The sequence below is a fragment of the Coturnix japonica genome, chromosome 10 (genome assembly GCF_001577835.2).
Source record: "Coturnix japonica isolate 7356 chromosome 10, Coturnix japonica 2.1, whole genome shotgun sequence".
Classification (NCBI taxonomy): Eukaryota; Metazoa; Chordata; class Aves; order Galliformes; family Phasianidae; genus Coturnix; species Coturnix japonica.
Window position 1 is genome coordinate 2,985,654 of NC_029525.1, and position 22,372 is coordinate 3,008,025.

Genomic DNA, 22,372 nt, shown 5'->3' on the forward strand with positions numbered 1-22,372 from the left:
GAAGAGCCCACAGCCATGTTAGCTGCCTCGCTGAGTAAATGGGGAACTATTTCAAAGACTTGAAAACCACGAGCCTTTTAATAGGAACAAATAAAAACAGTAGTAGTTAATAATCACCTGCTTATTTATAGCTGCTTTTGAAGTGCTAATGATTACAAAAAGGCAACCACGTGCCACAACTGCTTCTCACTTTTAGCAGAGATCTAAACTAACCAAGTAGGTGTTCTTCCAAACAAAGGCTCTTTAGCAGAAAAGCCAAAGCTTAAACAGGGTAGGAATTCTTGTTTCTATTTCTGCTTTTGTGATTAACTTCTTCTCTTAAGGTCCCACCATGAAGTTAAAACGGTTCACTGTGCTTAAGAAATACAAAAATGAAGTGGACTCCTTCTATGAAGAGTAAGAGGCCTTTCATCGGAGCAGTAAGAGATTTGTAAGCTACAGGAAGTATTTCCTAATCAAAATCAATAAGGAAGACTTATGCTTGTCTATATTTTGTAGTCTGTTGAATCACGCACTGAAAACTGCTGTTAATTTAGTTAATCCCAGTACTCACCTGATAGTTTGTCCTGTTCTGTACAGCGTGCCCATTTTCTAATAGAGCTTTTACATTATGCCCTAAATGGACAAGATTAATGATATCCTCATAGGTTGTGTGAAGTGAATATAAATTCTCTAGACTGAAACAGAAAAAACAGTGATCTGGCTGTATAATTTGTTTGTTCTGCAGGAGGTTGCCTGGAGCTCATGTGGTACTTTGGTAAATGAGTAGTTAGCAGTACTTGTTTAGTAAAATGGTTAAACCTCTCTGGATATAAAGCTGCTTAGTTTTAAAAATAACAATAATAAAAAGTCCAAGGCCTGTTTTACTCCCTCCTAGGGAAAAGTGTATTTCTGTTCACTAGCCCAGCATTTTGAAGCCCTCCTCCACTTCTATACCAGCTACACTTCAGACACTTTTCTGAAAGCAGCAGGTCACTGTTTCTTAAATCCACGTTGAAGTAACCATTACTATTTCTCCTAAAACCAAACATTCAAAGTTGGGAAAACAGTTCCTGAAAATGGAAAGATACATTGTAGGTATTATGGGAGCTCTCACCTTAAAGCACAATTTAGAACAGAAACTTCTTAAGTGTTTTTACAGCACATTTTTAAGCATAAGTATTGCAACTCTACTTGCATGTTTCAATAATAATGTTGTACTACTGCTCACAAAACAGAACATCTCTTCTTTCTCTTAGAAAATATAAGTCTTGTTATATGAAGGGTTAAAAGGGCTGCTGATAGTTAAGTCAGTGGTGGCAGTTACAATGGGTAACAACTAGAGAGTCTGCAGCCATCCTTCTTGATTTAAACCAACCAACAATGCAGAGAAGAATATCATTTCAATGAAAGTTTGATGATCCGTCTTAAGCATCCTATAGACTTCAGAATTTGTTGCAAGTATCAGTAATCAGCTGAATGCATCAGACAAAGTAGGAGCCTAGGATTATCAAGACAACAAACAGTAGGGCTTCAAAAAGTTTATTTTTTTCCCCATTTTGTGCGTAATGGTACTGCAGAAGATCTTAAGATTAATCTAGAGGAAACAAGGAAGCAGCAGCTTGTGAAACACACAAGGAAATGGTACCCTATTCACTAAAAGCAGAGAGCACAAGAAATAAAGCTTACTGTCCCTCCTCCAACACGTTGTTAGGCTGTACAAAAAAGCTGGGTTGCTTACTTCATAGAGTTCTGCTAGAAGACATAATTCAAAATAGTTTTGATTCTGAAATAACCAGCCCAAACAACCTCTGTATAAAGCAATGAAGAGGCATAATACCTATAAATACAACTAAGCTTTAAGACACCTGGCTCTGGCAGTAGGTAAAAAGCTGCGTTAGCCATGAGTTTTACAAATGTGCATTTTCTTGAAGGATATACTAACGGGAGCATACCCTTAAGAAATCCAGGTCAAAACGGCTCATGATCACCTGCATGTGATGAAGAAAGGAGGGGGAAAAAAAGAGGTGCTTTGGTGCTTATCAGGCGTAGGAAGCAGGAGAAGAAAGAAGTCTCTGATTCCTTGAATAGGGATGAAATGTATTTCTGGAACATAGGCACCAGAGCCAGACCTTCAATCTGTCTTCATTCCATTAGGGCTACATTACATTCAGACTTTATAGCGTAAAATCAGGGCAGTGAGACACACCAAGCAGGCTTCATAAAAACAAAGTCTAACACAAAAAGCAATCCAGCAGAAGCCATGAAATATTTTGTATAAACTGCTGAAGTTAATAACTTCCCTTCTTAATACAGAGCAGAAATGAGTTTTTTTCCAATTTTCTCTCATTACAACTCGCCTGTAAATTAAGCTGCATTTCAGAGAGGAAAACCTGTAAGAACAATTTTGATAGAGATTTGAAAAATACTTTTGTTAATATCAGTTCTCACATCTAGCTGTTTTGATGTCTTTTTTTTTCCCCCCATATACATAAATAAATCTCTAAGATTTTGTATTTCTTTTTTCCATGTCCTTTGAAAACAAAGCTGTATTCCATCAGTCAACAGAGCACCTAGAAGTGTTCTTTCATTGCTTTTAACACAAAATTGCTATTTTAAAACAGTTTATACCCGTTTCTTTTTATAAGGTTTATCTTGTGCTCTTGTTAGGCCAAAAGCCTGTCCTTTACATTTCAGTAAGACCAATAACGTAGGCTCTAAGCATTAAGGTGCTGTAGCAATTCACTAGTTCTGGTTACATTATATTCACATAATTTTTCTTTGTGAAAAATAAAAACCATCAGTTGAAACAGCAAACGGTAGACAGTTACAGTGGCAAAAAATACTTCTCTTACATAAAAATGCTTACCAGGTAGAAACAAATAAATAAGACAGAGCACTTAAAGTCCACTGAAAGCAGGCACAAGCATCATCTGTAGCCATGGGGACTAAATTTATTAATGAAGAGGCCTTCCCTATAAATTTTGCTCTCTTAAGAGATGAGCAAAATATACGCATATGGATACCAGGTTACATACTGTGTGTTTGTGATGCATCTTTCCAGAGTTAATACGAATCAAAAGAGAAGTTTAGTCTGTGTCCCGTACTCTCCTGCAGATCTCTTCTGTGAACTCTGAACACTTGGCATTACCACCCAAGTCTTTTGTCAAGGCCTGAAGGAAGAAAAAATGCAATCACTGAAATGGTTAATGGAACCAGTTATACCACTGTACAATCCTATGTGTATGTTTTGTATAGGTGTTGGATATAGGTGAGCTGGAATACATCAAGTCTGAGTTTCTTTGCATTCTGCATCGCCTTCATCAACAACAACAATTCAAATGAGGCAGGTAGGGAAAAATGAGTAGGAACATTGAGCTTTGTCACCTGAGTGTTCAGATCTCAGTGAGATTTTATGTCATTTAACTACCCAAAGAAGTGAGTTTGGACAAAGCTATCCAAAGTCTCTTGGCCATATCATAACGTACTTAAGAGTTATGGACTTAAGTTTTCCCTAAGAAGTCTGTCCTTCGGAAGTAAAATTCATACAGGATGACTCAGTACGGTGCCAACTAATTAAGAGAGTGTCATTCAGTAATGCTTTGGGGTATATGTTTTTCAAAGGAAACCCACACAGGAAAAGCACACACACACAGCTCTTGAAACGTTGCATATTAACAGTTTCCAAGTTTGCTTAGTTGAGTTAAGGGATTGAAAAACAGGTAGTTAAACTTTCTTCATTAAGTACAACTCCTATCTGGCAGCGTGAGGACAGTAAAATGAAAAGAAATGGAAGTAGTCAATGTTGTTTGCCCAAGCTAGAGGGAGAAAAGCAGTTTCAAGAGGTAATTTTAAAATCATTAGTTTTTCCCCTTATATCACGTCCGTGCAGATCTTAATTAAACAGCTTGGGGCAGGGAAGAAGGAAAGAAAGGGCAAGCATGGAAGGCAACAAAGGTTACAATTTTAGGAACTTGTCATTTTTAAGTGCATTATGCTTTTTTCAATTTAATAAGATTCTCTCCCTTGAGAGCATGGAATCATAACATGGTAAGCAACTAGTAAACAAGTAGCCATGTCACACAACTTGTGCTGTTATCTTCTGTAGAATTACTAACCTGCAGATGGAAGATTTCATTTCCAGAGCTGTAAATGGGAACTGTACAGAAGCATCTCTCTATTCACTTGTAAGTTTAGTGGTTTGTTTGTTTTTTTTAAACTGGCTCCTACACACAGCAAGATAGCTGTAAGCAGACCACTTGTGAAATAATGACAGCTTTTTGTTTAAGCATGCTTGTTCCTTTCAAATTACAAAGCAGCTTCATATGCCTGCACCCCAGATAATTACAGCAGCTAAATGCTAATCTCCCTTAAGGGCAATAATCAGAATCTTTCCAATTATATTTTGGAAAACTCAACTACTTTAACTTCCACCAATAGCATTACAAGCCGAAATTCAGGTCAGGTTTCAGAGCACAACTCCTTCCCCCCCACCAATACTATCTGAGTCTTGAATCTGCAGGCAGGTACTCCCTAAGGGAAACTGCACACAATGCTAAGGGAAAAAGTAAACGCTGGATCTCATTTTGCCCATAACTGTTATTTGTGATAAAAAAGGAGCCAAGATAAATAGGAGGAAAGAATAAAAGAAGTGACCTGAAAAGCAGGAGCAGAAGTATTAAGAGTCAGAATTGATGTGAGTGATTAAGTCTGCATAAGGCAAATGATTGTCCTTCACTCTAAGGTCTTGATTTTATTGTAAATGCACTATAAACTTCACAAGGGAAATACCACTACTTACTCAGCTCTCTAATCCCTTTCATGGAAAACAGAGATGCAGTTCTAGCTTTTAGAGCTGTGGAAACTGAGACAGGAGAAGAGCTACAGGGTGTTCCTGTTGCTGAAGAGGGCAAACTTAATACCACCAGAGGTAACATTACAACAGAGAACAGCAGCAGTACTGCTCACGTGATTCAGGCCAGCAAAGCAGGGCATCTTTTCTTTTAGCATTAATGTTCTAAGTTAATTTTTGTTACAATAGAGTATGATTTGAATCAATTTTATGCTCTTATATTACCTTTCCATCTTTAATTGTATTAAAGCAAGCTGTCTCAATTTTTGCGGCATGCTTGTGTAGTCCCATGTGGCGCAGCATCATGACAGCACTCAGGAGAAGGGCAGTAGGATTTGCCATGTCTTTTCCTGCAATATCGGGTGCTGTTCCATGAACCTAGAAATAAAAGTGAACCTGTCTGTTACAAAGTTAATATGTTGATTAACAGAGGACATTTGAAACATAATCCTCATGCGCAAGCATGCTGAAATGGAACTTACTTAGCGGTGATATGATAATGGAAAGGAGATAGGAAAGTGTGGAACAATTCAGTCCAAAAGCATTAGAAAAGGGGAACTAGTTCAGCTAGTACCTCTCAGTTGTGCCTCTTAAATTCCATTTCATGAAGTGTTTAAGAAAAGGGTGAAAGTGCTAATAAAAGCCCCTGCAAAAACTTATATGTAACACGTGCTTTATTCTCTTTGAGTAAAATTTCAAAGTCTTTGCAGTAAAACATAGCTTTACAGAGAAGCTACTCTTTAATAGCTACGCTGTGCATCTTCGATAAGGTTTTGGATTCCCAAGTGGAGACAAAGTAGTTATTACTACCTGATCTTGAATAAGAAGACTTACCGATTCAAAAATTGCAACTCCGTTAGCACCAATGTTTCCACTTGGTGTTACTCCAAGGCCGCCAATCAATCCAGCACACAAGTCACTGGAAAAAAAAAAATCCTTATGTTTTTCCACGTAGTTGCCCCTCAGCACTGCATTAAGTCATCTTTGTTTCTCACTTTACTGCGACAGTAACCTACTCTAACTACCAACAGGAATAACACTGAGGAAGAACAGTTGCTGTTAGCCACTTACACTGCTGGGACATCTGAAAATCTGCAGAACTACTAACAGGACACATTTCAATACAGAGAAATGGAGATTCTAAACAGAATACCATAATTAAGACACAGGCACAAGAGAAGGTACCAAAAGCACAGAATACCTCTAGAACTCAAGAACCAGACAAAATTCCGACATGGCGTACCCTATACATATCTAAGTCTTACTTCCCTTGAAAGGGCCACACAACCCTTTATGTATATAAAATCCTTCTAAAAATGATGGGAAAAAATTGCTCAGGTGAAAGAATTCCTGGTAAAGATTATTGTGTGTGACTTAAGAGACATTCCAAGTGGCACAATGCTGGCTTTACCCATCTCTTTAGTGAACAGCCCATAAGTCATAATTCTGACATCAATAGATGGTCAGACATAAGGAATTTGCATTTGGTTTCCTCAAAAGTAAAAGGGGGAAAGACAAATGAACCGTGCCCATAGTTTTTATACTGTCCTCTCAAAGCTGAAAGAACCGATAAAGCTCTCACATCTACATTTTTAGCCCACCATTTGACTGTCTACGAGTTAGCTAATGGAAGACTAAAAAGCAGAAAGGAGTTACCCAAACAATGGTAGGACACTGAAAGGCTATGCATTTCAGTCTTCAAAATCTTTTCATTATATGGTTAGTTCACTCTAAGTGTGGTGGCTCCACAGTCATCTTACCCAATCTACTTCAGTGCTGACAAGTAGCAAGTTTTTTTCCCCGTTATCCATCCAAGCACTCTGTATTACAATTTGAACCATTAACTTCTTCACACTTCTGGAATAATATATCCTCCACCCAGCCCTATTGCAATAACTCTCAGCCTCCACCAGCAAAAACTCCCTTTTACTAAGAGGAATGCTGTCAGCATAATTCCCCCCCAACAACATATGAATGACTGTACTGTGACAACACCATTGCTTCCTATCATTTTGAGAGACTCATTTGTGAAGTTTTATACTCTGGAGGGAGAAAATAGTCATTCATCTGGCCAGCATGTAACCCAAATAACTGTCTGGAAACTAACAGTGTTATACGAGCTGGGCTAGTTAAAATTGAGGTCTTCCTACCTGAGGATGTCACCATACAAGTTAGGCATAACAAGCACATCGAATTGCGAAGGATCCTGAACCATCTAGAAAGAAGTATATTTGCATTAAAGTTAAAATGTAAACTGAACAATAAAATATATCCGCAATGAAAACCAATAGATACTCACATTCAGACACACAGTATCCAGATACATTTCATTAAATTTTATATCTTTACAGTTTTCTGCTGCTTCCCTGCATTTTCTCAAGAAAAGCCCATCAGACATTCTCCTGCAATTAAGTGGAAGAATACTGCAGTTATCATAAAGCGAGTGATGTTCAGATAAACAGAACCACGTGCAACAGGATTAAATAGCAAAAATACAGACTGCCAAAACCTAGTTACAACTATTAATCCTTTTAATCTATTGCAGACAGAAGTTACGCCTTTTTAATCTGCCCCTAAGGTGCTGCAGGAATTAATGCACGATGGTTAAACTACTGCTCCCAACTGACTCGTTTGTTTACTGAAGAAGTAAATGCACTGAGTTGATGCAGGTGCTGATGCAAACTATCACACACAGCGTGGATTAGTTGTCAGTGAAGTGCTACGGCAGCTGTAAAGACATCAGCTATTTTTCCAATGTTATGATTATTTTTAAATAAGATTTAATATATATTTTATATATATATATATAATAATATTTAAATAATTTTTAAATAAGAGTTTTTGGGAGATGGTCACAGCACTGCCACAGAGTTAGTAACAGGAGCATTAGCACGCAGTGACTGCAGCCCTGTCAAGACAAGGTCGGTGTTGTCCATGTTACTCCCATTAGCATTCACACATTAGACATCTGAAGAAAATCTAAAAGCAGTTTATCATTAAAAGTACATTACTACTCGTTCTTTAAAAGAAATGTCAACATACATAATGTTTGCCTTGTGCACAGCAGTAACATGGCTTCTCTGATTATTTCTAGCATACTCAAAAGCAAACTCTGCAATGCGCTTGCTAGCTTCCTCTGTGATTAGCTTGATGCTTTGCACAACGCCTTCAACAATCTGAAAGACAACAGCAGCATTACTGGGAGAAGTGGAAGCTTATTTGTGCAAATCAATAGTTTTGAACAATGTTCTGACCAACAAACTCGCAGGATTCTGAGTGAGGCCGTATCCACAACACACGCTACAATACAGGGCCTTTATTATGGGGAATTAACTTAAAAACCAACAAAAACCCCACTGCTCAGCCTCTCGGTGCCAAGCAACTGAGATGAGCAAAGTTCTAGTTAAAAAAACCCAGAAACTCTGCCAGAAACACTCCCAGCAACTTACCACGTGCTCGATTCCACTGTATTCACCTTCTGTGTTCTCCCGTATTGTGACAATATTTACGTCTGTGTAAGGGGTTTTGTACCCTTCAATCGAGACGCAGGGACGGACGTTTGCATAGAGGTCAAAGGTTTTACGCAGCAGCAGATTCATTGATGGGTGCCCTGCAGCAATTGGGGTTTTTAAAGGCCCTGAAGGAAAAAAATATATAAATATATAAAAGAGATTATAAAAACCACTTTATAAGTATCACAGTTGAAGCACCAGGTGGCGCTGTGAGAGAGGAACTGCAAATTCTTACGTAACCCCAATGATAAATGCCACGGGAATTCCACACAGTGATATTCATCAGCTGTTCTAGGGCCAAATCGTGGCCTTCATTTTACATGAAACAGGAGCTTTTAACAAAAGGTTTTCAGCACAAACAGCAAACGAAGATACTGTTCACTGGAACTTAACTATCGCACACTGTTATGTATCAACTGCCTTGGACAAGCATACTGTATCAGATCCAACGCTGATATTTAGTAACATATTTCCTAACGTCAGTGACAGTTGCAGCTTTGACACAAATGACAGAGATTGCAGAGATTACAGAAGATTGCTCAATAGGCTGTCCTCCATAATTAGCCACCTTTTGTGATACTGAGGAAAGACTTCGGATTCAAACCAAAGTCACCCTTAAAAAACCAATATTTAATGTCAATGTATTAACCCACAAAATACCTTTTAATCCCATTTTGTTTTTATCCATGGATTCTTTGGCATCTGGAGGGATCATCCACTTTCCTCCTGGTCCTTGGATAGCTGTAACGTTCCTTTCTTCCCACTGAATAGGAACCTAAACACATTTGCTCTGTGTTAACTTCAGTCTCATGGCTTTTGCTCCCAGTTTTAATTCCCCTTTCATAAAAAGGGATTAGGTTTGAGCCTTCCTAAACATCTTCTGGTGAGTGACAGTAAGTACGAGATGCTTAAATATAAAGATGACTTTTAAAGTGTAAATGATTGAAATGAAATGGTATGAGCAATATTATATCAGCACAAAGTCAAGCACCACAAGACACCTCCCTGCCATGGCACACAGACAGCATTAGGACTGTGTTTACACACTGCTTTCTTCCACCTGCTACAGCTGTCACATTCCTCCTGACAAGAGACACAAGACCTTTAGAAACTGAACTCATTGAGAACTGATCTTCCAAACTGCACGGAAGGTTGCACAGCAGATCCACCTGTTATCCAAATGGAAATCTGCACACGGTCTGCAGTGCTTTCTGGATTTGCATTCACTACCCCCTGTCTGTCAGGAAGGGCCGCAGTGGAAAAGATTTAAGGTTGTTCATAAGCAACTGAAACAAGTCCAAGCATAATGTAGTAGCAAAACGCCCTACAAACAAACAAATCAGAGTAAGAACTGCAAACGTGCACTTGTATGCAGAGGTTTTACATTACTGAACCCCCAACCTGTCTCCCCGGGGACAGCCAAAGCCATTACAAAGCTTCTTTTTGATTCCATAGGAACCAAACCTTTTACAAACCTACCATGGACAGTTGTAAGATAAAGTGTGTGTGCTTTGATACTGTTACTGAAGGGGAACAATTTGACAATATTTCTTCCTGAAGAACTACATTTTCTCCCAAGCAAACTGGACACATTCTTGCAAACTTCCTTGGATACACAGAAACACAGCCCTCTTTGCACAGATGTAGTTCTCATGTCACAGAGATGAATGTGGTACAACAGAATAATTGCCATTAGTTTTCTAACAATAAGGCAGTCCCCTTCACAAGTGCTTTGATCTGCGCTGAGAAGTTACAGTGGATGAAAGACCATTTTTCTGCTGGTCACTCAGGACAGCGGTGCCAACAACATGCCTTCACATGATACACTCAGTTGACATTTCCAGCAGTTAAATGCAACATTTGCTCTGGACTCCTCCCTCCCCTCCAACGAACAGTTTCAGACACTGCTGTGATACTGCAGCCCTGTCTTCTGACCCTCTGGATTGCCAAAAAGTATCAGCAGCTTAAACGTGACTCTATCTTGTTAGAGAGAAAACACTTATAAACATTTGTTGCTGTAGTTAAAGCTACAATGCTCACGGCAAGACAAACGTGACTTACTTTGGCAGCATCAAAGATCTTCATGACAGCAGCAGAAATCTCAGGTCCTATGCCATCTCCTGGGATTAAAGTCACTGTTTGTACCTGAGTAAGGAAGCATCAGTAGTAAAAGGAATGAATGTTGTGTTCCATGTAGGAAACATTCCCATGTGTTGCAGGAACTATGTTACTACTAGAAAAAGAAAGTTTGAGCTACCAGAAATGACTATGAAGAATAGCAGCAGTGGGCAGAAGCAAGAGTGACTCGCTTGCTTTCAAAGGGAGGTGCAAACACTTTGAGAGAACTGTCTAAAATCTGCTTGCTGTTTTTGTTTCAAAGCATGTTGTTTAACCTGAAAAGCAGCTTCCTGCTCAGCACTGCTTGAAATAAGTGATCTCAGAGTGCCTTCTTCATGAAAAATGGGGAGGAGACAACACTACCTACTCATGGCTCTGCATCCACACATCTCCCATACTATCTGCATGCTGTGTAATACTGACCCACACTGCAAAAGATTTCATTTATGAAAAGCTTAAAAAAAAACCCCAAAGAACAAAAATACCAGGTCTATCTTCTCTAAAGGTTCTCAACAAAATCTCAGGCCAATTTTTCATAATGTCAGATTATTTTCTTCCCGTAACATTCTCAATCTTGCTTCTTTTACCATCCTCACATGAACTAAATTGCAGAGCTCAGGGTGACTGAGCAGCAGGGGAAGGAAGCTGCCTGTTGTACACAAACAGGCCTACAGCATTACTTGCCAAACCCCAGTTCAAATCAAGCAACGAGCTGTGTGCCCAGCCTTCTCCTGTGGGAATGCTCAGGATTTCAGTGTATCTGAACTGTTTTGTTTCCACTAATCAGAGCCGAAGAATTTTACTGTGCAAAGCTAAAGAAACAGAGCTTCAGGTAAGAGATCACAGCTACTAAGCAAGCAGGTAACTGGTGGAATGCAGGATTGGTTCCTGCTCCACAGCACAGAACTACACCTGCAGCAGAGAAGGGTTCACCTGATGCAGTAAAATGTGGTACAAGCAGATCAGGAGCCTCGCCTACATCTTATTGTGCTGTATGAGACACAACCTTCACTTCAGTGTCTTTCCACAAGTGGTTTTACAGAACCTAGAATTAAAAGCCACAGCTCCTCCTTTAGTCCTGCCTCAGGGTGCACACAGCAGTGCCCAGCTCTGCTTCCACCACTGCAGTTTTCAAGGCCACCTTCACTGAAGAAAGAAAGGCCTGCAGGGACCTCAGGCACCCACAGTGCTAAAGCACGTACAGCAGCACTTGGAATACAGCAAAGAGGGCCATGAAAAGGCAGAACCGTAGCTGCGAGGTGCTCTAAAAGCAGCAGGATTTAAAGGAAACCTATTGCTTAGCAGAATGTCTGTGAAAGAGAACGAGAAGCTTCTCAACAATCTCATTTGCCCACATTTGCCCATTTCAGAATGAGCAGAAGTTTCAGAAGCTCACATCCATGTTTTGTGACACATCTGGTTTCTTCTACAGCCTTTTTATTAGCAAAGTCATTAACCGCAGTAAATGCAGCTTGGCATTAAAGGTAGGAACGTTCACTTATTCAGGCCTTATGTTTTTCTTGAGAAACTTCTTAAAAGACGAAAAGATGGCCATCATACTCACAGCACTACTAAAGCTTCTGGTCACCTGTTTGTGGTTTTTGAAAGCACCCAGCAGTCGAGAAACCTGCAGGAACATAAAACAAGAAGATACTGTCTTGTTACACCAATGGATCTTCAAACAGTTCAATGCCACACAAATGGCGCTTCCAAAATGGTATCCCTTTCAGTTTCCTGCTTTAAACTAGGAGCAAATTAAAATGAAACAGAGTAACTCCGGCTTTGCCAAGCTGCTGGGGAGCTGCTGTGTGATACCGCGGGGTATTCTTAGCACAAGGTGAGCTGAGGACAGCCAATTCCAGGCCGGGCAGCACAGTCAGCCCCAGCAGCGGCTCTGGCTGAGGAGACAGCACACACAGGGTGGGAAAGCAAAGGGAGACGTTTGCTTCCATAACAGCTGCATGGACAGCACATCCACAGCTTTCAGGACACGTTTGCAAAGCTGAGTCCCACCAGTGGAAGTTCTCCCATTGGAACTGGCCCTTGCCTTTATTTAAGACTGTTTGTCCGGGGCTGCAGCCCTCTGTATGCTCGGCAGGTTTAAAAACAGCGTTTCAAGGCTGTACGACAGGCAGCACTCAGCGCTGCAGTGATGATCCCAGCCCGCCCAGCAGCGCACACATCGACCCCTGCTGCGCTCGGGGCGTCCCACCGTGCGGGCAGAGCCCTGCACAGGCAGGAGGGCGGTTCGCCCCCAGCACCAAGCTGCCACCTCCGCCTTTCGGTAACAGCGCCCCGGGGCTGCGGGCACTGCCGGCTCGGGGCATTAATGCATTATAGCATTAAGGCATTACGGCATTACGGCACGCCAAGGGACACGAGCCGCGCGCGGCTCCGGCCCCACAAGGTGCGGCCCCACAAGGTCACCGCCACGGGCGCGGCGGCGCGCAGCCGGTAGCCCCGCGCTCAGGGTGTTGCTGCGGCGGGACGAGGCCGCGGGATGTGACCGCACAGCCCGGAACCGCCGCGGCGGCGCAGCGTGTGAGCGCGGCCTGCCCGAGCCGCTCGCGATCGGCGCGTGGCGGAGGCCCCGCGGCAGGCCCGGGCCGCGTCCGATCGGGGCGGGTTTAACCCCAGGAAGCTCCGTAACGGCAAAACGACGGCGGGTTTAACCCGCGGCGACAAGCAGCGCCACAACGGGAGGCCGCTGCCGCGCCCCGCTCCGAGCGGCCCCGAGCCCCGCACCGCGCCGCCAAGGTCACGCGGCCACCGCCATCCCCGCACCCCGAGCGGGACCGGCACCGCGCGGCACCTACCGCGGGCAGCCACGCGGCTGCGGCCATGGCGGGACCGGCTGCTCAGACCCAGCAACGACCGCGGGCACCGACGGACCGGAACCGGCACCGGGCGGCCGCGCGCTGCAGAACCGCCCCGCCCACGGGAACGGCGGCACCGCCCCGCGCTGTGTGTGCTGTGCTGCGCTGCGCTGTGCTGCGGGGTCCGCACAGTGTGAGCCCCGCACCGCGACGGGCGGGACACGGCAGCGCTGCAGGGCGGAGCGGCACGGAGCAGCGCGGCGTCCGCGTGCAGAACGGGGCCGTGCGGCTGAGAGCAGCGCCGCGTCCGACCGCTCGGCACAGCTGCGCATGCGCCGTGTTCTCCACGGGGGGTGAGCCGAGCATTAGGGCGCATGCGCCGCGCTCCGAGCTGTGCGCGCGCGGTTCGCGCCGAGCCCGTTATTCAGTGAAGAGAGACAGGAGCTGAGCTGAGCTGTGCTGTGCCTGCAGCGCTCGGAGCGGGGTGCGAGGCGATGGAGCCGGCACCGATAGCGTGGGGTCAGAGCCGGCCTGTGTACACAGAGACACATCGATCTGCTGCCGGGAGTAAATATTGCTTAATGCTCAGCTGTTGAATTAAAGCAATCGGTGCTAAATGTAAACGGAGCGGGTGAAGAAGCGCAGGTCGGGCGGTGTCGCTCAGCCCGCAGCGTGGTGCCGTACCTCACTGTATGGTGCCGTACCTCACTGTATGGTGCCGTACCTCGCCGTGTGGTGCCGTACCTCACCGTGTGGTGCCGTACCTCACCGTATTGGTGCCGTACCCTCACGCTGTGGTGCCGTACCTCACCGTATGTGCCACGCTCACGTATGGTGCCGTTACCTCACCGTTGTGGTGCCGTACCTCACTGTATGCGTGCCGTACCTCACTCCGTGTGGTGCCGTACCTCACCGTTGTTGTGCCGTACCTCACCGTGTGGTGCCGTACCTCACCGTATGGTGCCGTACCTCGCCGTGTGGTGCCGTACCTCGCCGTGTGGTGCCGTACCTCCCCGTGTGGTGCCGTACCTCACCGTGTGGTGCCGTACCTCACCGTGTGGTGCCGTACCTCGCCGTATGGTGCCGTACCTCGCCGTATGGTGCCGTACCTCACCGTGCGGTGCCGTACCTCGCCGTGTGGTGCCGTACCTCCCCGTGCGGTGCCGTACCTCCCCGTGCGGTGCCGTACCTCGCCGTGTGGTGCCGTACCTCACCGTGTGGTGCCGTACCTCGCCGTATGGTGCCGTACCTCGCCGTATGGTGCCGTACCTCGCCGTATGGTGCCGTACCTCGCCGTATGGTGCCGTACCTCGCCGTGTGGTGCCGTACCTCACCGTGTGGTGCCGTACCTCACCGTGTGGTGCCGTACCTCGCCGTGTGGTGCCGTACCTCGCCGTATGGTGCCGTACCTCACCGTGTGGTGCCGTACCTCGCCGTATGGTGCCGTACCTCACCGTGTGGTGCCGTTCCTCACCGTGTGGTGCCGTTCCTCACCGTATGGTGCCGTACCTCACCGTGTGGTGCCGTTCCTCACCGTGTAGTGCCGTACCTCGCTGTGGCGCTGCCCGCCCTCTGCCGCCCTTTGGCTCCCGTTCTCTATCTCTGTACATGTGCTCATCACGCTGCGGTGCCGGGCTCTGCAGGGTGGTGGCGGTGTGATGCGTGTGATGCGGAGCAGCTGCGGGGCGGGACGTTCGTAACGCTGTGAGCCGTGCGAGCCCCGCGCGTCCGTGTGGAGCAGCAGCAGCCCCTGACGGAGGATGGCAGCGCTGCCTTCTGCTGCCGCCCGGCCGTGAGCGCAGCGCTGCTGAGCGGCGCCCGTCGGAGCGCTGTCCTGGTCCGGCTCGCCTCCTCCTCGGCCGAGCTCAGCCCGCAGCGTTTCAATGCGGGGTTCGGCATTACGGCGGCGCCCGCGGCACGGAGCAGCCCGGCCGCTTCCTATGGGATGCGTCTGCATAAAGGAAGAATCCTTCTAAGATGGGGAACAAGCAGACGATATTCACCGATGAGCAGCTGGACGCCTACCAGGTAAGACGCCTCATGTGCCTTGTGTTCTAAGGGTGGTTAATGCCCTGTAACCGGTCTCGTTCCCTTCGCTGTAGGAGAGCAGTCAGATCCCTCACGTCTGGGCTGGGAAACGTTGCTGAGCAGCTCGGCAGGGCAGTTTGCTGCCGTCATCGTTGTACCCAGCATTTCCTAAAGAAGGGAAAGTGCATCAAGAACCTTTATTTTTAACCCGTAACCCATTCGCTGCCCCGTCTTAATTCCCTGTGTTAGTCACGTTTTAGCACGGTCCAGATGTTACTGTTGTGGTCTGAGAAATGCTGTGCTCACAGTGCACACCTGGAACGAGTTTCTGTTTACAGCAGGCAGGCAGCAGATGATAGAAAGCTGCTGGAGGAGGAGGCAGGTGAATGTCTGCTCCAGGGTGCAGGCAGGGCTCTGCTTGCGTCGCTTTCTGATCCATTATGTGATAAATACAGGCAGAATTAGCAGTTCAAGAAGTCAGCCTTTAATGTCTCCTGATAATCAAGGGATGGATTCAGGGCATGCAGGAGTAAATCCCTTTATGTTCACCTTCATGAACCTCGACTTCTACCCCTGAATTAGGAACTGTGATTTTAAATGCTGATTTGTTTGCAGTTAGTGCTACCATGGGCTTTTCACAGGTGTAGGGATTTATTCACATAGGGTCGGTCTGGGGGTATGTGCTGAGCTGAGCATGATATCAAATGTTATCCAGGGGTGACAATAAGCATACCTTAAATTTGTATTAAATTCCATATTAAGCTCTTATTAAATTCCTAGCCCTGTTGGTAACAGGGATTCATACGTGTGCCGTTCTTGCTGTCATTATATGAAGCATGAATATGGAGCTGCTTTCATTTCCACCGTCACATAGCTCACCCCCACCAGCAGTCTGTCGCTGTAATATGTTACTTCAAGGCGCTGCTTTTAGGCTTGGCTGTCAAAGATCCCCAAAGGCTGTTTTTTACATCCTTGCTGGATAGGCAAAAGGGGAATCACAGACCTGTGAAATACTACTGTCAGTCGTCCTGCTGTCTGCAAAAGTGAACACAGAACAGAACCCAACTGCAGCGAAACAAAACAAAATCTAAATGCAATTAATGTTATCTTCTTGACATAAACTGGCAAATGCAAGAGCCGAAATGTCATCCCTAATTCAGTCCTCTTCATCCAGAAATTGCCTTCCTCTAATGGCTTGTGCAGCCCCTGCCTGGCCTAATGCTGGGTAATTGATCTCAGAGCCTCACAGTGGTGAGGCTGGTGCCTTTCCCTGTCACAGGAGGACTTGCAGCTCACTACGAGGAGTAAAACATGCTTTGCTACAGTCATTGTGCATGCTGGTACCCCAGTGCACAGCCAAGCATATATGGATAAATAAACCTGCACCATTAATGTCTTTTGAACGTGAGTTACTCTGGCTTTATAGCACCTGAATGTTACTTTAGTAGAGAGGTCCTTTTTCCTTATAGGTTATGTTTTAAGAGCTTCTGTCACCAGAGCTGCTTCTAATAGGTAATAGGAGGATGGAAAAGCGAGAAGTTAGTTTGCTTCTCATAGAGTAAGTTCACATGTAAGCAGCTTTATATGTCAGGGGTGAAGGTTAAGCTGTAGCAAGATCACATGCATGAGGAGCAAGCATACATTGATTTCAGGCCAACAGTGTGTTATTGATGAGATAAAAGAACCATATTTCATCTAACATTTTCAGAAATGCCCATTTATAAACTTGCAGCGTAACAGAGACTTTACATTTGCATAAGCTTAGTAAAACTTCAGGGAAATATAAGGAGCTGGGCTTTAGCAATTTAGCATTGGTTTTCTCTTAGAGATTCACCTCATCACCAAGTTAGCCGTGCCAGACGATGGTTTCTGCTTCATGTGCCCATGGAGCACTTGACTGTTCTGGTGTTTTTGTTTCCAACATAAAATGCAAAATCTCCCCGAGGTCTGGGTAGAGAAAAGGTTCGTGTTAGCAGGGAAGGCTTCTTGCAATCAAATGACACTTCAAAATGAAGCTTGTGAGAATTGTGCTCAGGACAACTTCTGGGTGCCAAGTTCCATAATGAGAAAAGTAGTGAACCGAGAATTTAAGTGTGAGTGGTGCTGCGGTGGGGATGCTTGAAGCAGTGGGAAATGAGGGCATTAGAAGAAAGCAATAGCAGGGCCATAGATTGGCCTCAGTGCACTGCATGAGTAACACGATTAAACTGAACAGGAAATGCCTCCGGGCTGTGCTTGGGTTTCGGCCTGATTGTTCCTGGAGCAGTCTCACTGCTTTCACTGTGCTTGTTTCAATAAGTGCTCTGAATTTGATATGAATTCAGTTCTAATTGTTCCCATAATAGGCAGAACTTAGAGAATATAGGACACAACTATTTTATTTCAGATAATACTCTTTATTCTATAAAGTCCATCATCTTTGCATTTGTTAATTGCCAGGTTGTTTCCTGTCTGCCATTCCATGCAGCACCAGAGCAGGGTGGTGTGTATCCCGGTTATCCCGAGGCAGTAGCACAGTGAGCTGCAGTCAGGAAATAATCGCTGTGCTCGTTGCCACAAGATTTGCCTATCACACAGCCAACCTTTTCCTTCTATTAAAGCACACGTCAGGGTGGGACCAGGCTATGCTTCATGAGGAATGTGCAACACCAGCTGGAGTCGGGTATGTTAGATGTACAGAAGTGTCTTATATAAGTTGAAATTAAGTCACAAAGGTATCTGCTGCTTTTCTGAAAACTGTGCTTGCCTCAGTCAGGATCTGTGATGAAAACGTGCAATTTAGGGGGCAAGAGTGCAAAAAGCACAGCCAGCACATCCAGGATGCTCTGCTAAAAGCACTTCTCCCTTTGATAAAGTATTGCTGTTAATGTTCAAACTTCCAGCAGCACGGTAATGAAGGAAGGCTTTTGGAAATCATCCTGAAGCCCCATTCTGGTTTCAGGTTACTGTTTGCTGCATCTATGGATTGAGCAAAATTGCATTTGCTGACAGTCTGTTTCTTTGTCAGTACTTTCTGATGTCTGGCTGCTTTCACTCCAGTGCCCCACGCTGCTGCTCACAGCTGCAGGTTCAACCTGCTGAAACTCACTGGGGGCTGCAGGGGTTTGTTGCATGTAGGCAAAAGATATATGTGCTAAGAAGGAAAGAGAATGTTAGAATCTCCACTGTTGTTCTTACTGTCAGCTGTAACCAGTATTTTCTTAAAACAGAAGTTCATACAAGAAGACAAATGCAGACACTGATGCTGACTTTTTCCTTACATACATTCATGTAGTTGTCCATCTACTACATGAAAACTCATGGCATTTTATATGGCACCTTTTCACTTTGGATTTTTGAATACAGTGCTGTTTTCCTGGTGTTTCAATCGAAGTGTTCTCAGACACAGAGTCCTTTTGTGCTAAGGATCATTTGGGATTTTCCAAATGAAACCTCTGCAATATCCCTGTACAGTGTTAATATTTGAAGCACAGCATTCAGCACCCCTCATTTCTTACAAGCTGCTCAGGAGGACAGCAGGAAGGGAGTCATCTGTGTGGGCCTGAGGCTGGTTTCCAAGTGCCTGTTGGTCAGTGGTTTGTTTTATCAGTGTTTGTTTGAGCCTGTCAAACGGGGACTGACTTTTGTTTTGCTAGGTCTGTTTAGCTGCACTTATTTGCTTATAAAGCTTTCTGATACAGCTGTTGCCAGATCAGGATAAGCCTGCCCTCATGTAATTATGCATGTAATTGACTTATTATACATGTATTGTTGTAAAGGAGAAATAAGCATTTAATAGGTGCAAGAAATATCTCTGCACGCTGGAGTATTGCTGTATTCTCATTCAATTCTGTCTTTCAGTTTTTCTTCTCTCCCTTGCTGACATTCCCCTTCTCTGTAAGAAATGAGCTGTATTTGATTGGCAGAACCAACAGAACAAATCATAACGTGTTCTGATGGTGGCAGCATGCCTTGCCTTACATTATGTACATTATGTACATTACATGAGACTAAAGCTGGTTAGTTAATTGGTGTTCTCAGCATCATTATATCTACTCCTATTTTCTTGCTTGGCTTCCTGTCAACCTAAATGTAAAGTAGAACCAGTCTGGGAGTTTGTGTTTGAGTCCTGAAGGCTGGTAGGAAGGTAGTGCTCCAATGCATCCATTGGAGCTAGATGGCCAAGTGAGGCCATGCAATGACTCAGTGATTCTGTACAACCCAGCTGCACCAGCTGGCTGAGTCTTTTCTCTGCAAAACATTTTAAGAACCCGTTAAGCCACCTAAATGCCAAATAATAAGAGTAGAGTCCCATTATACAAGCTAATGATCTCATTAAAATCAATAGCAAATCTTCTGTTTGCTTTATGATATTCACTGTCTTTATTAGCCATAAGGACATTAAGTGGATAACTGCAGAATTGTTGAAGTATCTTATCTCCAAACAACCATTATCAATCCTTTATATAGGACTTGTAATTAGCTCACCTGCTAAGGGCACAAGGACAGGCCAAGTAGGGGAGCAGATCCTACAAGAGGAGCAGGTTTTTCTCCCAGGCAATGGAGGAGGTGACCTTTCAAAGAAAGACTGAATAACCTGGAAGCAGCTTGTAGTGTTTCAGGACATTGGAGAGAATTAGAAGGAAAAGCCTAAATTTTCAGGGTGAATTCTTGCCAGAGATCTAGAATTGATACAAGTTATGAAAACTCTGTTCCCATTTGTTTAAGTAGTTAATCTGTGCTCAGGTAGAATAGGAAGGCTGCTGTTTAGGTCTGTGATTAACTATAATACAGTCTACGTGATAACAAATGGGTTCTGTGATACCTGTTAATTGGATATGTTAGTTTACTACTTATTGACCATCACTGCATATTTTTCTGTATGAATGAAGTAGACAGAAGAAAATTGGATGAATCACCTCCGTGCTTCTCTGGCCGAAGGTCCTTAATTAAATCTGAATTAAATTGCTGTTGTTCCAGCAACTACAAAATGGGATTATGCTTAGACCTGTGTTCCATGGTGGCTCCAGTCCAACCTGGGGCTGTGCTTACAACAGGAAGGGCAGTCCTGTACCTGCCACCAATAGATTGCTTTAACTTTGTCCCTTACATTGGTGCTAGTCTAAGTAAAACTGTCTTGAAGGGTGCAGAAAGGGGATGATTTAGCAAAAAAGATTATGATATTTTGCTAAGTTTCTCAGTGGTGTTTTCACGAGATTCTGGAAGGTGAAGGGTAACTTGTCTTTTGCATCTTTATCTCTATTTGCATATCAATTCCCTGTCAGCTTTCTGGTTAAATAACAGCGCCTGCTGTTTTGTCAAGCCCGTATAATTACGGGATGATTGCTGCGCAGGGCATCACAATCATTTGTGAGATTGAACCTGCCTTTTGCTAGTAAACGATGCATCCTTAAGTGGCAGTTTGATTGTAAGCAGTGAACACGTTGGAATTAATGAAGACTTTCCCAGCTGGCTCCTATTTCACTTTGTGCAGTTCCAGACAATGTGACATCTTTGTTAGCAGCTCACAAGGTGCCTTCCTGTGCTGCCTTGTAACACTATTCTGCTGTGCAATACACGGAGGGGAAAGCTCTTCTCCTGCTGCTTTATACAGAGGAGAACAAGCAAACTCAGTAATTGATACCAGACAGGACTGATACTGTACCTGGACACCTGAGACAAGCTGGTTGATTGCTTCAGCTAGCTGTGATCATTTGCTTTTCCCCTCCTTTGAAGCAGCAAGCATTTATAGCCTGATTAATTCTCACCTTAGGAATGAAATGCATTTTCTGTTGTTGCCTGAAGTGCAGAACAGGAGTGAGGTTATAATAGTTGTATGTACCCTTCAGTAGGGTTGATCAGGACTGCTGTTCTTATTTTTAATATATATTTTAAATGTTCACATTAAAGGAGAAAAGCTGAATTCTTGAGCAGGTGTCTGCCCCATCCCCTGCGCCTGGGAGAGAAGCAGGTGGTCATCGAAGGTTGTGTGCCTTTGTCACTGGAGCATTTGGTAGCTCCATGAAACCGGTAGCTCCATGACACAGAGCCGCGTGTTGTCCAGATCTATCTATGGCCTGGACAGGAGGCTGAACTGGTCACCCAGTATTTCACTGCGATCAATGTTCCTAGTTTTGGAGGCCGGGCAGAGTATAATGAAATTAGGGACTATTAGGGACATATAGTGAAATTAGGGACTGTTTCTTCCATTGATGACATGTTTTCCCCCCAGGGGTTCCATTCTCAGAATATAGTATTTCCTGACATCCCCGTCCTTAGAATATTTTCACGAATTTATAGCATTTCTTGCTTTCTGAATCAAAACTAAATGGTAAACAAATGGCATCTTTAATGTTTTGGGTTTTGTTTTTTTTCCTGCCATCTCTGACTTTCCTTCCAAAAATATTAAAAAGTAATTATTTGCACTTATTTTTGGTGTTCATATTGCACAGTAACACCTGTTGTGTTTTACAGGATTGCACATTCTTCACTCGGAAAGAAATCCTTCGGTAAGTGAGTTAAATTAAGTTCTTCTCTATAATTCCTGTGGAAAAAGTTGAATCTTTCTTGCTGACTAATGAGGAAGTTTTGGATAACAGGGTGAGTATAGGATTGGACTCAGGATACATGCAGCATATGTGGATGTATGTAAGGAGAAATATGTCAGGTCGATGTCCATCCCATGGGTTTTTCTAGGGATCGGTAGAGGCTGTGACTGTACGAGAGGAATGTACTGCTTTTCTGCTCAGGTATTAAGTGAGGGCTCCTGTGGGTGTTGGTATGGGGTAAACTGGTGGAACGTAACATAAACACGGAGATGTGTCATTTGGTTTGTTTCTGTGGGAACAGTCATTAAGGCTGGGATCGCAGTTAAGCAGTACTGGGTCTCACTGCTTGAAGTACATCACATTGCTTTGTTTCAGTTGTGGTGGGCTGAGTCAAACCAAACTCATTCCTGTCTGTCTGTGCTGACTTCTTGCCCTGGAGCCTGCCATATAATCTTGATCTTCTAACATTCAGATTAGGATCTGTGCAAGTTCCACGTAGGTCTTTTCCTGTCAGTCCACTCGTGTTTTTGTTTTCCCTGA

At 44.3% G+C, this 22,372-nt stretch overlaps 3 protein-coding genes across 10 annotated transcripts in view; 2 read left to right on the forward strand and 1 right to left on the reverse strand.

Annotated features, from left to right (window-relative positions):
• ACSBG1 (acyl-CoA synthetase bubblegum family member 1) overlaps window positions 1–2,495 on the forward strand; it is a 33,296-nt gene extending 30,801 nt beyond the window's left edge. For all 7 annotated transcript variants that reach the window (XM_015872488.2, XM_015872482.2, XM_015872483.2 and 4 more), the window contains one exon: window positions 324–2,495. In XM_015872488.2, the coding sequence (XP_015727974.1) occupies window positions 324–400 (77 nt within the window). In that variant the 3' untranslated portion in view covers window positions 401–2,495. The remainder of the gene's footprint in view (window positions 1–323) is intronic.
• On the reverse strand, window positions 1,505–15,249 carry IDH3A (isocitrate dehydrogenase (NAD(+)) 3 catalytic subunit alpha). Of its 2 annotated transcripts, none has more exons than XM_015872502.2 (11): window positions 14,827–15,249; window positions 12,026–12,088; window positions 10,405–10,488; window positions 9,004–9,118; window positions 8,281–8,468; window positions 7,874–8,007; window positions 7,131–7,233; window positions 6,982–7,046; window positions 5,666–5,750; window positions 5,057–5,209; window positions 1,505–3,152 (listed from the first exon to the last, which is right to left on the reverse strand). In XM_015872502.2, exons 1-11 carry the CDS (start codon window positions 15,232–15,234, stop codon window positions 3,069–3,071), a joined length of 1,482 nt encoding a protein of 493 aa, XP_015727988.2. In that variant the 5' UTR covers window positions 15,235–15,249; the 3' UTR covers window positions 1,505–3,068. The 2 variants fall into 2 exon arrangements, with proteins under 2 accessions (XP_015727988.2, XP_015727989.1); XM_015872503.1 differs by lacking the exon at window positions 14,827–15,249 and adding an exon at window positions 13,278–13,417 and having other exon boundaries at window positions 1,506–3,152.
• The window catches only part of CIB2 (calcium and integrin binding family member 2), a 32,437-nt gene continuing 25,250 nt past the window's right edge, over window positions 15,186–22,372 (forward strand). Inside the window, exons 1-2 of the mRNA XM_015872504.2 lie at window positions 15,186–15,305; window positions 21,759–21,793. Of these exons, the coding sequence (XP_015727990.1) occupies window positions 15,255–15,305; window positions 21,759–21,793 (86 nt within the window). The 5' untranslated portion in view covers window positions 15,186–15,254. The remainder of the gene's footprint in view (window positions 15,306–21,758; window positions 21,794–22,372) is intronic.